The sequence below is a fragment of the Struthio camelus genome, chromosome Z (assembly GCF_040807025.1).
Source record: "Struthio camelus isolate bStrCam1 chromosome Z, bStrCam1.hap1, whole genome shotgun sequence".
NCBI lineage: Eukaryota > Metazoa > Chordata > Aves > Struthioniformes > Struthionidae > Struthio > Struthio camelus.
Genome location: NC_090982.1, coordinates 56,435,848 through 56,451,285, shown reverse-complemented (window position 1 = coordinate 56,451,285; position 15,438 = coordinate 56,435,848). Strand labels below are relative to the sequence as shown.

Sequence of the window (15,438 nt, the reverse complement as noted above, 5' to 3'; positions counted from 1 at the left end):
AAATGGAAAAAAATTTGCTTTGATTTTATGATGAACAGACAACATAGTCTGTGGTTTCACGTAAAATTTAGATAGTAAGAATGGTAGGAGAGTAGTTCATACTGGAACAAAAAAAAAAAAAAGGACTAAAAGAAACCTACTATCATAAAATACTTTCCCCTCACCTTTTTTTTTTTTTCTTCCTCCCCCCTCCCCCCCAATAGCCAATTCAGAAATATTGCATAAACATAGCAAGCTCCACCACCTTAAGATTAGCTTCAGTTCTTGCCCTAGTTATCCTTCTGGCAAGGCTGTTCCAGAACTTCATGCATGAAAGTCAGGAATCTGTTTTCCGCTTAAGTTGACACACAGCAATCCCATCCCTTCTCAGCCTTCTTCTTGCTAGGTTAAACAAGCTGAGCTTTTTTAGTCTCCTCTTGTAAGATAGGCTTCCTGTTTCCTGGATCATCCTAACAGCCCTTCTCTTCACCCGTTTGAGTCTGAATTCGTTTTTCTTGAACATGAGTGATCAGAACTGTACACAGTAATTCAGATAAAGTTCTGCACCAGTGCCTTGTGCAAGAGGATTAACGTTTCCCTATCTCTTCTACTGGAAATGCCTCACCTAATACATCCTAGGAGCACATTTACCTTTTTCACAGCTGCCTAAGAGTAGGGGCTCATAGTAATCCTCTGTTCAACTAATATAATCAAATATTTCTTCTCTTGCTTCAAGATGAAGAGCTTCAATCCTATAGAAGATTTGCTATTCTCAGTCTTCACCCAAATGAAGGGATTCATTAAAAATCCTTGCCACCAAATTTGTAATTTTACAGATCACTTTTGTGGACTGGGAATCATCCAGTCCCACACAATTTGGGCATGTTAAGCCCTCCTTTAAACAAGAAGGACACAGCTCAGTACAGAGCTGCAGCAGAGCACTCACATGCAACAAGAAGTTTTAGATTCACACAAAGACAAAAGTTAGCCAGTAAAGTTATTATATGGATTACGCTTTAAAACAACAACCAAAAAACCCCACACCTTAATACAAGTATTTACCTATCTTTTTTGCTCTTCCCTCTTTGTTTTCCTGCAAGAACCCGTAGTTCTTCTTCAGTAGGATGCTGATACCATCGTAAACTAAAGAAAAGACAAACCTCAAGTAAAACAATGTCAGTATTAGCAATTTAGAGACTTTTAATCTATACATCAACACATACATACAGACTAAAACATGTCATTTGCAACACCTAACCAAAATACGTTTTTAAGTACCAACACTGCTCTGAACTGAGCAATTACTGCTGAACTTCAATTCTCTTCAGCATACAAGACAGTTGTAATTAGAAAGGTTTGCCACTATCAACACACCATTCAAGTGAAAGCTCTTGTGCTTCTTAAAATTCTGATTTTTCAAGTTGTCATCAAATACAGCAAATAACGCTGTACCTATTTTAGCGAATAAGTTCACTAAAAAAACTATGTTGTTATAGTTACCCATCAGAACCATATTCTACATGATTTTATTAAGGATAATTATTCTTCTCAAAAAAAATAGTAATTTTCCAGGATCTGGAATAGCTATGATCAAGTAACCTTTACCTGTCTTTTCCTTTCAGACATGCTCTTAGCATTTACAATCCTGTCCTACATAACACCTCAGTGATATCTTCAGTTCTCACCAGAAAGAGGAAACACTGAACACCACAGCTTACAAAAGCATAGGTATTTATAAATTAAAGGTACTTAACTGTAACCTTAGAAAAATATTTGCACACACTATTATTGTTTTGGGGAATTTAATATTTAAGCACTACTAAAAAAATCATTAATATATGTAGCCGAGTTGAACATTTTTCCATTTTCACAAGCAAATGCTCCATCATGTTGCTCGTTTATTCGAAAGACAAGTAGTGGCAAGGAAATCCTGAAGGAGAAAAAGAAAAGGATGGCTAAGTCTCTAGGTGTTACATTTTACCCTACCTTCTAAGCATGACAAGAACCTCAGTAGCTAAAACAAAGCCTTTACCACATATGGCAAGGTAGTGTTGTCCTTCAGATGAAAGACGACCGTTACTCTCATCTCCACTCTAAAATGCCGAGGTAAAGGAGGCCAAGTATTAATGGGAACAGACTTGGAAAATGTTTCTGTATTTACCTGGAAGTCCTTTTCTCAAGTAGAAGGCTATTAGTTGGCGAGGTAAAGTTCAGCTTTCAGCATAGGGTAATAATCAGAGTCAGTGAGGGAATCCATGACTGTCAGTATTTCTCAAGTTTAGAAAATTTTATCAAGTAGAATAATTCAAATCTACATTGGTGAATGAGGGATTCTGTTAAATACTTTTTCAAAAAGATGGCAAGGCAAAATTGGGAAATAATCATCAAATCAAAGCAAACCTGTCACTGCATAACACTTTCAATCTCCCTTTGGGAAAGGCTGCCTGCCCCAAGTGGAAGTCAGATTCACATATCTTTATATTTGCAGAATACTGACTTTTGGATAAGCATAAAAAAATCGTTATTCTTCATGCAACAGTGCCTACACAAATACAGAGGGAGGTCCACTGCTACGAGACTCATCTGAAAACATGTTTAAGTCCAGACAGCCATAATAAGCAATATTATTCATTTTCCTATCTTCCTTGGGATGGCATGGACACTGTGTCTGCACATATGTACTACAAAAGACACAAGGGAGGAAGAACAGGTAGAATTTCAATAAACATATGTAGCGCTGGACATATGCTTGCCCGGCAGATTTTGAACAGGAGACACAGCCTCTCTGTCCTAACATCAGCTCTGACGCTAGACTAAACTTAGCTGGGAGGTGGGAACAAGTAACAACAGCATGGCAAAAATACAATACACATTTCAGGAAAAGCTCCCAATTTCAGAAGTTCGATTGCTGGTATAACTAAGTGTTAAACAAGCACTTGCTTAGAGCTCATAGACATCATCTTAAAATAACGTAAACAACAAATCTAATGGATAAATAAAAGTTCAAGCTGGTAACGTTGTACAGCGGTACCTGCTGACAAAAACTTCATAATCAATTGCTGCTGGGATTTGCTCATGAGAAAAAATGTTTAGCACAAGCTAATACACTACAGAGATTCAAAGCACTGCACAACAAATTTACCCTGAAGAAATTCACTACCAGTTGAAACACTGAAAAAGGGAAAAGCTACAAACTTTGCATAAGCAGGATTTTGGGGAGTAATTTTTCACATCTTGCCTGCACAGAAAGACATATAGTACCTAATACAGCAGCATAGATTAAATTCTTGTTCTGTGTAAAGTACTAGGACAAATCAAGGATGCTTAAACCATAATGAGGTCTTAATTTCTCAATAGGATCATATTGCAAGTGATTCATAGTGAAAGCTAACAGTACATAAGTCTCAAATTATTTTTATAATTAATAAACCATATACACTGTGTGTTTACAATCTCAAAACAAAGATTTGAACAAATGTTTTAATAAAGGCAGAGTTAAAACTTTGTAGTTCATATCTGCTGCAGTTTAAGTTTGTTTAAAGCTGAGGTGCCAGAACTGATTGCCCTGTGGCTTTGACATATTTGAGTTAGTCTGAATAGGAACAGCAGCACAGATATGCCCTAGTTAATTTGAATGAAGGTCATTAATGAATGCACAGCAAAATATCAGTTTTCTCCTCTCTTCCCAAAGCGAACTGAAAACAGGAGGACAGAAGTAGCTGAGCAACTTAAAGCAACATGTTGGTGAAGACTGATTATTCGTTTAAATGCAAAGACATACACAAATACCTGAGCCACCAATTGAGTTCAATAAAGAGTAACATTCAAATTCTATTCAAGCTCTGAAAACAGCACAGATTGAAAGTTTATATTTGTTTTCAAATGTAAGTAAATAATTATTCATTTGCAGAATGAACAGATCATCGACTGTTGAAAAACTATCTTACATCTATCTATTCTGACAATTCTTTTAAATTTTGAAAGTCTGTCTTTCCTTTTAATGGGTTTTGAAAGTACACATAATAGTAAGTTTGAAATCAACTGGCTTTTCTGTTTTAAGTGGTAACGTGTTTATCCCTCCTCCCCTTTTCTTTCTACCCCACATAGATATTTTAGATAGGCTTTTCTAGGTAAGCCTACCAACTTTACAAAAGAAAACAAAATAAAACAGAAAAATAAACAACAAAAAAGACAAAACCCTTAAGCCAAGTAACTTAAACCAGTTTTGGTAACCAAAGACTAACCGAACTATGCTGGCTGACAAAGTAAAGAAGGAAGAGGAGATAACTCTTCCTAGTGAAGCAGAACTGCTCAAGAGTGCGTGTGCGTGCATGGAAAATGGGTTAACATAAAAGACTGTTTGTCAGCTAAACTAAGAAAAGAAGTGCTTTTCTTTCTGCCATTAAAATTCAGATTCTTGTTTCAGTGACCTTTATGACTTGTTTTTATTTTTGGAACACAGGATTATTTCTGAATCTTTACATAGTTCTTGTATTCAGAGGGTTATTCACAATGACTGAAGTTACAATGCACTCAACTAATTATCAGGTAAAGAGAACAGTGAAAAGCAACAGTGAGATTGTCAAGGCGACTAACATGAAAGGCAGTAAGATTCCCATTGATTTCAGTGGGAGCAGAATTATGTAAGCACAAGCACAAAAATCATACCTTACGTATTTATCAACTACAGGTGTGCAAAGATAGAAAAGCAAAAGGATGATGAAAAGAAGCATTTGAACAGCAAATTTTTCCCTATCACTGGCAAAAGGCATGCCTTAAACAATACCTACCCAGTAATACTTAATACACATCTAAACAACCAAATTAGAACCATTTTTGATTAGCAACTCTTTGGGAGATGAGACAACATGTAAACAGGGAAAATTAAAAAGAGAAGAGTTGGTAACTTCAAATTCTGAAGGAAAAAAAAAAAAAGTAGTGTGGAAAATTATTTAACACTGATTAAGATTCCTAAGGAGCCCACACTTATTCAAAGATACTCTTTCAGAAATCAGGGAGTGTAGATTTGGTATTCTCAAAATTTTAGCAATTATAAAAGACAGCACACTGCCTCCAAAAAATACACAGTGCTTTTCTTCCTGGAAGAAAAAAAATAGTGTCTGCAACTTTTTAATATTTAAGATACTGATTTATATGCAAAATAGCTGCTCTTTTTAGTTTTTATTGATACACTCATAAGGAGCGATCGCCTTGCAACTCATCATGTCTGTTTAATCTATTGTTATGAAAAAGTAGTATATCGAAATTTATACTAATCTTGCCCTATGAAGTATTAAAAAAAATTTTTTAGTAAATACCTTAGCACTTCTTATAGGCAAGGCTATAACCGGTGGACTACTAAGAATACTGAGGTAGCACAGAGAAAATCCCTTCATTCTTGCGGTGTCTTATATTCAGTTTAGCTTTTCAGTATCAAAATGAGTATCTTGTGCCTTTAGAAAGTTAAGAGCTGGACAGCAGCTAACTTTCTGACTGACATGATTTATAGCAACAAACTCAAGTCTGTTCTTTTATATCACCATTGTTTTATACTTTGAGCCTGTAAGTCAGCTGTCACAATACTGTAATCTTGATAATGTTCAAGATCAAGAATAGCAGATCAATTATTTTTCAAGAAAATATCAACTGAATTGGTTCGTTTTACTGTTTGTACTCTTAATACATAAACCCGTTACCAGATTCATACACAGCGTAACTGTTTCTTATCTTACCTGCCACTACAGAGAAGCCAACGAGCAAGAGAATAGTGAGGTATGATCTTCTGTATGACACTAGCCATTACCATGGTAACCACCAACTGTACACCTATCACACCCTGTAGAGGAATAAGTTAACAAGTCAATATGTATTTAAAAAAAAAAAGTGCTGAAATACTTTTTCCTTTTCTTAATTTTAACAACCCTCCTATAGGAGGGATAACATTTATTTGTCTTGAAATTGAATTAAAAATACTGCATCGGTTTTCAAGAAATTCCCTAGAACTTGTTACGGTCACCTACACATCCAAAAAAAGGCACTGCCAGATCACAAGGCCAGTAACATATGTACTATCTGACAGCTCACAAATACAAGAGTTTCTCTGTTTAAACAGATGTTAAAGCCACATGTTGATGTGACATTTCACAAGACATTACGCCTTAGAATTACATCACTGATTGCAATCTTGCTTTTTGTGGTCTCTTCAATTCTGACATGGACTAACAGCTGACACTGCACAGACCTACTAGAATTAACAATTTATAACATCTGTGTCTCAAAATTACCGCTTTCTATTAGTATACAGCATTTGCTCCTTACTGAATCCAGTGAAGGGAGAAGAGGGGGCAGAGGAACTAGCACAGCTTAATTCTAACGTCCGATTCTTGACCGGTCAAGACCTAGAACTTCAGAGAGGCCTGAAGTATTCTCATCCTTAGTCGTTCAACAAGCTTTAATTGAGACATTTAAAAAAGAATACTGCAGTACCGCAGAAGTTTAACTGACAGCAAGTTTTCTTCACACACCACTTTGCTTTTCCCTCATCTAAAAAGTTGGGAAAACATGCATACTATAGTAGTAGGCTTTTTTTTTTTTTTTTTTTTAAATAAGGCAACTTCTCTAAATATCTAAAGCCAACAAGCAATGAGTGAAACGTTGCATCACATTACTTCTATCCTGCATATGAAATGCTATCAATTCATATTAACACCATGTTTAAAACCCAGTATGAACCTTGTACCTTATACTTCCTCTATTTACATACACTTTCATACTTAAATCATCACGAGGAATGAAGAAAAAAATACTGAATGGTGAAATTCACCAGAATACACAAGAGAAAAGGCACCAAGGATCCACCAAATGAACTACCTTTTTTTTTTTTTTAAATTGATCTGTTTTTCAGATTACCTTCTTGTGAAAAGGAACATAAATATTTTCAAGTAGCACACAAAACACTGCATTTAAGTTGTGGCACATGAATGTTTATATGTATATTCATTCCTTAACATCAATCTTTGGCTAGTAACCTAACACCTCGAAGACAAAACATTTCCCTCTGTAGTTGTAGAAGTTCAGAATTATACTGTTCTAGGTTTGTATTAATATAAAGGGCTACAGAAGATTGAAGGTAAAACATATTTCCACATATGTGAGCAGTACACAAATAACCAATGGCAAGTAAAACATAAATCAGGTTGTATATTTGAGAAACATTTTCCTAACTTTTTACATCTCACTCCCCACAAGAAAAAGATCAACCACTCAATAATACCTTACTACCAGCACAGCATGCAATACTGTCACGCTTCTGACATATCTTTTCCCACCTAGCAAATCTGCCCTCTTGGAGGAACTTCAAGCACATGTTTGGAAGGTCTTATTTTTTAATCGGAAGTTTCTCTCGATGTACAAATAATCTGAAAAGGAAAGAGCAATCTTCATAGAACCCCGGAACAGCTGAGGTTGGAAGGTGCCTCTGGAGGATCATCTGGTCCAACCCCCCTCAAGCACAGTCAGCCAGAGCAGGCTGCTCACAACACAGTCCACTCAGGGGCTCGATATCCCCAAGGATCGAGACTCCACAACCTCTCCAAGCAACCACTTCCAGCGCTCGGCCACCCTCACAGCAAAGAGCTCTTTTCTTATGTTCTGCTGGGATTTCCTGTGTTTCAGTTTGTGCCCGTTGCCTCTTGTCCTGTCACTGGGCACCACTGAGAGGAGCTTGGCTCCATCTCCTTTACTCCCCCTTCATCAGGTATTTATACACACTGATAAGACCCCCCCCACCCCCTCCACTAAGCCTTCTCTTCTCCAGGCTGAATAGGCCCAGCTCTCTCCTTCTTTCCTCATACGAGAGAGGCTCCAGTCCCTTAATCACCTTTGTGGTCCTTCACTGCACTCGCTTCAGGAGCTCCATGTCTCTCTCGTACTGCGGAGCCCAGAACTGGTCCCAGCACTCCAGGTACGGCCCCATTAGTGCTGAGTAGAGCAATGAGTCACATGATGAGCTCTCAGCTGGCTCCCTCACGCATCCCTACGCAGAGCTCATGCAATCCTGCTGCTCTCTCACATAAAGAGCAACCCTCCTCACGGACCTGGCCTGTCCTTCCTAAAGGCCCTATATCCAGCCATTGCAGCACTCCAGTTCTGAGCTACCTGACCACATCTGTGTGATCCCAATGAGATCATAGCCCCGCAACTCATCACAGACTTCTGACTGCCCCAGTTTTTTCCCCCCATGCTGTGGGCATTAGCGTACAGGCACTCCATAGAGGAATTCAGTTATGCTAATTTCCCAAAGAAGGTGTTAAGAGCTTCTCCCTCTAACACTGGCATCTTAGCACTTCCTTATTTGTGTGCATACAGTTGAGTGGGTCCCCTTCTGCCCTGTTTTGCTGTTTTCCAGGTCTCTCTTGTCCACATCACCTTGTACCCTTTGCTTATCAACCCAGTCCATCACTTTTTCACTTGATTGTAGGTCTTCGTCTCCTTCTTCCTTCACTCCTAGTTTAAAGCTTTCCTCAGCAGCCTGTTGGCAAAGATAATTTTGCCTCACTTGGTCAGGTGGATTCCATCTCTTCCTAGGAGTCCTCAATCCTCAAAGAGGGTTCATAAAAGCCAAATATCTGCTATTCATACCAGTTGTTCACTTGCAGGACCCATCCACTCCCCATGCCCTTTAGTCTTAAACATAACAGTAAGGAGAGTTCTCTTTCCTCTCTTCAACAATTTTTACATTTAAATAAATTAGAGGTTGCATTGTCAGTACTGTTTTTAGGGAAAATTGTAGACTAATCAAATGTCGTAGGCAACGCCCAGTATCATCATTAATGAAACATGATTGAGAGAGATTAGGATAGCATAAATTATCTTAAATATTTACAAATGATGTAAAGCAAATATGCTCTCAAACACCTCATAACAAAACATCAAATATCATTTAGAAGTATTTGTTACTCCCTTATAACCTGAAATAAGATGTTTGGGGTTTTTTGAGGTATCATGAAGTTTTTTCAGTATTCAAGCCTCTGTTTGCCAGCCACTCATGTCTCCTTGAAATTTCAACTGCTCCTCTACATTTCTGCCTGCAGTTCTTTGAGACACCTCAAAGAAGAAAGACCTTGCACCTTTGTCTATCTTCCAGATCATCAACACCAGGGATCAAGATCAGGCTTGAAGTATTACTTTAAATACTTTACAGCAGGGATTCCTGTTTTCTTGGAGTCATGGGTATTTGACTACCCAGAAGAATTATCTAGCTAAAGGGAAGTGTACTCAAAATGAAAGAAAATGTTATTAAAACAAGCTGCCTACATAATAATGTAGCATGTATTTAAAATACCGCATAGTTCAGGCAGTATATGCTCCTTAATTTGTTTACAGAACAAACCATGCATTTTAAAATCAAATGTTTATTCCAACCATCTCATGATGAGCGTAACAATTTCCACTCAATGCGAGAGATTTAGTCCCTCAACCTAGCTTGTTTACTAAGCCTTGATCTTCAGAGTTCATTCTCTCAAGGTAAAGCTACATCAATATTTCTACAGAGGAATGTTCTTATCAGCAGGACTGCCTAATCAGGTGCCAGCATTTCTCTGTAATCACTCTTAGGGCCTTGTATTTTTGAGGAAAAGGAGATGTGTTTTCAACTCAAAATAACCAACAGGAGGCAAAATGATGCATATCAAGACACTTTTTTTTTTGTACAAGTCATCAGCTCAGCTGAACAGACTGTTTAACAGTGCATCCGTAAAACTCATTTCCTCAAGTGATGGTTGCAAGTTGTAACTGAACCAATTAGGATCATTTCATCTTGAGCTATTCAGCGTTTCTTTCTGTACATTCCTTTCTTTCAGCAGAAATTCACACAATCACTATGAACAGACTTGGCTTCAAATGTAGTAGAAGCACGATTCACCCCTCAGAGATGAGGAACACTTGCACGGACTGAATAAACTGTCCGAAGCTGCAAAATAGTTTGGGGAAAATGACAGAATTTGGATTCATTTCATAAAAGGAAATTCAGTGCTCTGATTCCACATACATCTATGCCCCTACCATGCTTCAGCTTCACAGCTTGGAATTTGAAATACAAATTCATGACACAGGAGAGAGAAGTCAGCTTCTTGCTGATCAGAGTGTGACATTTCTGTCAATCTGTATAATGTTGAGAAGCACTCAGCCCAAAGAAAAGACGACTAAGTGAGATAGGTCAGTTTCTCTGCAACACAGAGACTGGCAAGCAACCCCATCAATCAAAGATAAGGCTGAAATAGTACATCCAAACAGGGACTATACCGTCTGAAAAGTTGCAATCTTGCTATAGTTCTGTTACAGGGGAAAGTCTCCGGTCAGAGCCTTACAGTCCTGAGTGCTGTGCTCAATTCCAAAACCTTCCTAATAAGTAAGGTACTGTGATTTTTGCTTGTGCAATATAACTACACACCTTTTATAAGAAAGATTTTAATTAAACTAACAGAGAAAAATGTGCAAGAGTCTCCAACACAAGTACTATCAGCCATATTACAAGGTAAGATAGTCAGACTTTCTTACAACTTTGAAAAAACATGACCAATCAAAAAAAGCAATTGGAGAAGGCTGAACACAGCATAACCTAAACTTTAGCTTTCACCGTCTATACATTTTACACTACATACCCAGAGACACTGTTGCTGATAACGAGGAGAACAAAAAGTAAGAATAAGTAATTAAGATAAAGTTACAATATCACTTATCTACAAGTAAAGTGTACTACTAATACACCTACAGCTACCTTAGCATAATAACGAAAAAACAAACAAGTTCTTAAAAGCACCGCTTCCTGAAGGACATTTTTCTTTACAGCATGAGTTGATTTAAAGAACATGCAGAGCAAAGCATAAAACTATTAGTCTCAATTATCTAAGGTACCACTTCAGTTTCCTCATTTTGACTTTGCCCAAGACTATACTTCTGCAACAATAGGTCAGGCTTTTCCTTTTTTTTTTTTTTTTTGTCCTCCAGACGTTCACTTTATCACACCCCTAGATCTTACAAATAAATCAACATCTAGTTTTAGACGGGACTTTGAAACTACCTGCACTCTAATAATAACTGTGCCTGCCACTGCAAGACCAGGGCCTTGATCTGAACTCAGTACTTGTAGGCCCCAGGATTACCACAGAATGGGACAGTGGCAATATAGCTGCATGCCAGAAAACCACCTAGTAGAACTTAACTTAGAATTTTACTTTCAGAAATGCAATGTCAACCACTTACTCTTTGAAGTAGCAAGGCTTGAAAAACAAGATTTTTTTTTACACAAGAGCAATGGAGTATTCTACAGATGTTAATTTTGGGTACATCAATCTTTTTCAATGGTAGCACTCAAATACACTGAAAGGTTACGAATTTTCAAGTAAGAAGTGAAAAAGCTTTTATATTAGCAACAACCAGCAAGACCTCTTGGAGAATATAACAAATACTCTTCTCCTCTACAATCCCAGAAGTGCAATGGTATTTGTGAAGTATAGAAGCTAAACGCGTACAACATATTTGAAATGCCCTTTAATCAGTAACAAGTTATTGCTCTTGCTATGAGATTTAACTTTTCCATATGCAAAAGTCTTTCCTCTGCATGTATATGTGCATGCTTCAGCTGCATCTTGGAAAAACAAGACAGTGCTTTGCTGAAATGCAGATGTAATTCAAAACGGTTTACTACATAACATAAAATACCACGTAGGATGGCCAAAGAAAAGAGACTACACAAAGTCTTAAAATGAATGCTTCCTGTGAAAAAAGACTAATTTCACAAAATATCTGCAGTTAGAATGATATCTCATACAATTGACAGTCTGATATTTGAAGGCTCTAAGGCAGTCACGATCTCATGGTTTGTAAACATTAAGTATTCACAAAGTTAGTTTTGGGAAAGACATCTGCATCAAGTGACCTCTTCAAAATTTGTTTTCTTTCCCTCCCCCATTTTTCATGACTAAGTCTTCCTAAATTTGCTTCTTCCTACTCCTGCCGCTGTTTAAAACACAGCAGAGAAGAACAAACGATGCATAAAGTGGCATCAAGAACACACAAGGAATTCAGGTGTACCACTACCCTCCTCACCTTCATGCGTCTTTCTTTTCCACCTGAAGGTCACCTCCCTCTTGACCAGTCAAGCATCTTTCCACATGTTCAAAGAGGGAGGGGAGGGTCACAAACGGCTAGATGGAAGTAGTCAATAGCAGTACAACTCCCTTTGAGATGAGGCATTTTGTTTTTAAACAAAATTACATTACAGTCAGCCAACTGTATTTCAACAGAAGCAGTCTTGTTTCTTTTCCACTGAAGTTCTCTAGGCAGAAAGATTTTAGAACTCTCTCCTAGTGACTATTAAGCAAATCAAGTTATTGCTGTAGAAATTTCATGACCGGAACAAAGGCATTTTTAAAATCATGGAACTATCATTACCACTGAAGCAACCAATAGAAAATGTCTATTATGTGGAATGCTAATACATATTCAATGTTTTATTAAATTACAAGTAGAACTAGTCCAGAGTATCTGATCTACTAAAAAGGAAAAAAAACAAGGTTATATTATATTATTATTACTATTACAAGATTTTAAAAATCCAGTTTACCCATATTTCCCCAATTAACACATAAGCAAGAACTACAGAAGCTATCACTCTCCAGAACATTTATTTTTTAAATAAAAAGTTTTACTTGTATTTCTAATGATCCTGGTAATGGTAAGAGTATAGTATTTAATACTTCTGTTGAACAGTCTGAACATCATGGCCTTAAGTAGTATTAGCATGTTTGTGCAGAATTCAGAGTTGTTAGCCTAATGGGCATACATATATACAAGCCCAGCAGCCACAACTTGGAAGAGTGCAGCTGGCAAATTGTGTTGATGACTTAATTTATAAACCTTCTAATCCAGTAGAAACTGATAAACATTTCACTCTACTTTTGCTTTCGAATGGGAGAATAGTCTCCAAGCAGCACAAGAGCAGAACATCAAAAAGAACCTTTTCTCTTTCCTTATGTCATAGAATCATGTGCAAGGATTACTTGCCCATTCTTTCAGCAACTAGTAAAGAAAACAGATTCTGATTTTTCAAGCCCACCAGGCAACAGAAACAAACACTCCTTTTTTTTTTTTTTTTATTTAAAAGAAAGATCTGCACTGGGCAAACAAGCTATATTTGCCTGCAAAAACAGTTTCAAATGAAGTGCTAGATGATAGCACCCGTGAATTCTGCAAGTGGTACGAGTGTTTCAAGATCTTTTGATTCAGTAATTTAACCCTTAAAGAAAAAAAAAAAACAAAAGAGGAAAAGCTGTAAGGAAGAAAAAAAAAACTGAAAAACTACATAGTTCCTTGCAGGTACCAAAACATACATAAGTAACTGATACACAAGTAGAATTAGGCCATTAAATATTATAACTGCTTGAGATTAAAAATCTGGCTTTACCCAAAGCCAAACTCTGAGGTATGGCCCCTAAATAACCCTTGCATCATTTGAACACCCCTAGTGCCATGACAGCTAAAACAACATATTGGTATCTATATCCTTGTGGAAAGGAAATACATGCACTCATGGCACACAGAAAATTGCTTTTATACCAACATACATGTATCTCTATTACAAATAGTGCCCTATACATCTCATATCTGTAGATTAAGTATATTAAAAGTGGCTCCAATCAACCCAGATGTTGCAAGTTGTAATTAACACCTACATAAGGATTCAACATATCGTTATAATAAAGGTGAGTTCATAACATGCTCAAGCTTCTGCTACTTAAACTACAGCTATCCAACACACCTGTGTCATTAAGAGCAATTACACCAGTCAAGTTTATTCCTCTGTTTTTTTCTGTCTATTTTACAGGAAGACTCATCCACAGTCAGTTATGCAAGTGCAACAGTTTGTGCCTGTGCTAGGACACTTACCAGAAAGAGTCATCTGAAGCTGCAATTCCCATAAAACCAATGCACTTACATGCAGCTACAACATATATTATAACACTGATGTATCCTAGAGCTCTGAAAGTGAACTAGTAGTGGCAGAAGTGTTTGATAGTTTTTTTTTTTAAACATACATTCAAGATAACAGCTAATTCAAATTCTTAAATGCTCTGTTCTTGGCTAAAGGACATGTGACTATACATATATTCACATATATATATATATATTTAGAAAAAAATCCTTAAATCTGATACAGCACATAAAACGCTGTAACTTTGCCTACTTTTCAGTAGGAAAACAAGCAAAGAGAAAAATAACCACTGAGACATGAGACATCAGTGTAAAGTCTAAGTGAGCTTGAAAATGGCACTGTACTTTCCCAAAGAGCCCTAGCAGCCCTGGTAACCGTAACACTACCTGTTCTTGTGCTTCCCCTCTGCACCCACCGCCCCCAAAGCACAGGCCGGGGGCGGGGGGGAACACCTCAACCCAAGTCACACGGGGGCAGAGCGGCGAGCAGGCCCCCGCGGCCCGGCGGCGCCCTCGCCCCCTCCCCGCGGCGGGCCCGGGCCCCGCCCCGCCACCACCTCGCCGGGACCCCCGCGCCGCCCGCGGCCCCAGCGCTCACCATGGTGCTCGAGCCGCCCCCGCCCGCCGCCGCCGCCGCTCCAGCCGCCCGGCCTGGCCCTGCTCGCAGCACATAAATCCGCCGCCGCTGCCGCCGCCCGGCCGGGCCGCCTCCGCGCGGCGGCCAAGCGCCCCGCCAGGCACCAACCGCGCGCCGGCTCCTACCGGCGCACACCTCACCCCGCAGAGGTCACGCCAGGACCCCGCCGGCGAGAGACCCGGCTGAGCCGCCCACCCAGGTGCCTGTGCAGACAGGGCCACGGCGCGCCAAGGCTGCTCCGTATTAGCTAGCCGTTCCTTTGTCAGGCCGCTTTCCACACGGGGAAGGAAACTAGCGGAGGAAACACGCCCGCCGGGGAGTAAGGAGAGCCGGCCTGCGGCGCTCTTCTCGTCAGGCGCGGCGCGGGCAGCCCGCCCGCCGCAGGGCGGTAGCGTGACCCCACGCACGTGACAGGGGAGGTCACCGGAGCTGCTGACCTCGCAGGGGCGAGCGGGGCGGCCCTCAGCCCGCCGCCGAGGAGCTGCGGGAGCCCCGGGGGCGCCCGCCCGGGTGTGCGTGCGGCTGGCCTGCCTGCGGGACGGGCAGGCGGTCTCGGGGGTGCTGGGGAGGAGACGGGCAGCGGCATCGTCCTCGAGGAAGGAGGCGTCCGCCGCCGAACAACCCAGGCCCGGGGGGGAGGGGGGAGCGGCTTCAGCCATGAGGCGGGGGGGGGGGGGGAGGTGCTGTGCGCATGCGCCCGGCGGCTCCGCGTGGCTCCCCGGGGTGGTGAGGTGGGATCCCCAGGGCGCATGCGCAGCGGCGCCGCGTCGGCCGTCTCGGGGCTGAACCCGGAAACGCTCGAGTCCGGCGGTGGGGGTGGGGTGTACTGG

At 39.9% G+C, this 15,438-nt stretch overlaps 1 protein-coding gene across 4 annotated transcripts in view; it reads right to left on the bottom strand.

Annotated features, from left to right (window-relative positions):
- Positions 1 to 15,232, bottom strand: part of LOC138064535 (transmembrane protein 161B) — a 51,686-nt gene extending 36,454 nt beyond the window's left edge. The window contains exons 1-3 of one of the 4 annotated variants that reach the window (XM_068927527.1): positions 15,046 to 15,232; positions 5,712 to 5,815; positions 1,042 to 1,122 (exon numbers count right to left, since the gene is read on the bottom strand). In XM_068927527.1, coding sequence (XP_068783628.1) covers positions 1,042 to 1,122; positions 5,712 to 5,785 — 155 coding nt within the window. In that variant the 5' untranslated portion in view covers positions 5,786 to 5,815; positions 15,046 to 15,232. Of the gene's footprint in view, positions 1 to 1,041; positions 1,123 to 5,711; positions 5,816 to 12,087; positions 12,245 to 14,569; positions 14,735 to 15,045 lie in introns of those variants that run through there. The other 3 variants (XM_068927526.1, XM_068927528.1, XM_068927525.1) reach the window with 3 other exon arrangements.
- Positions 15,233 to 15,438: the final 206 nt, after the last annotated feature.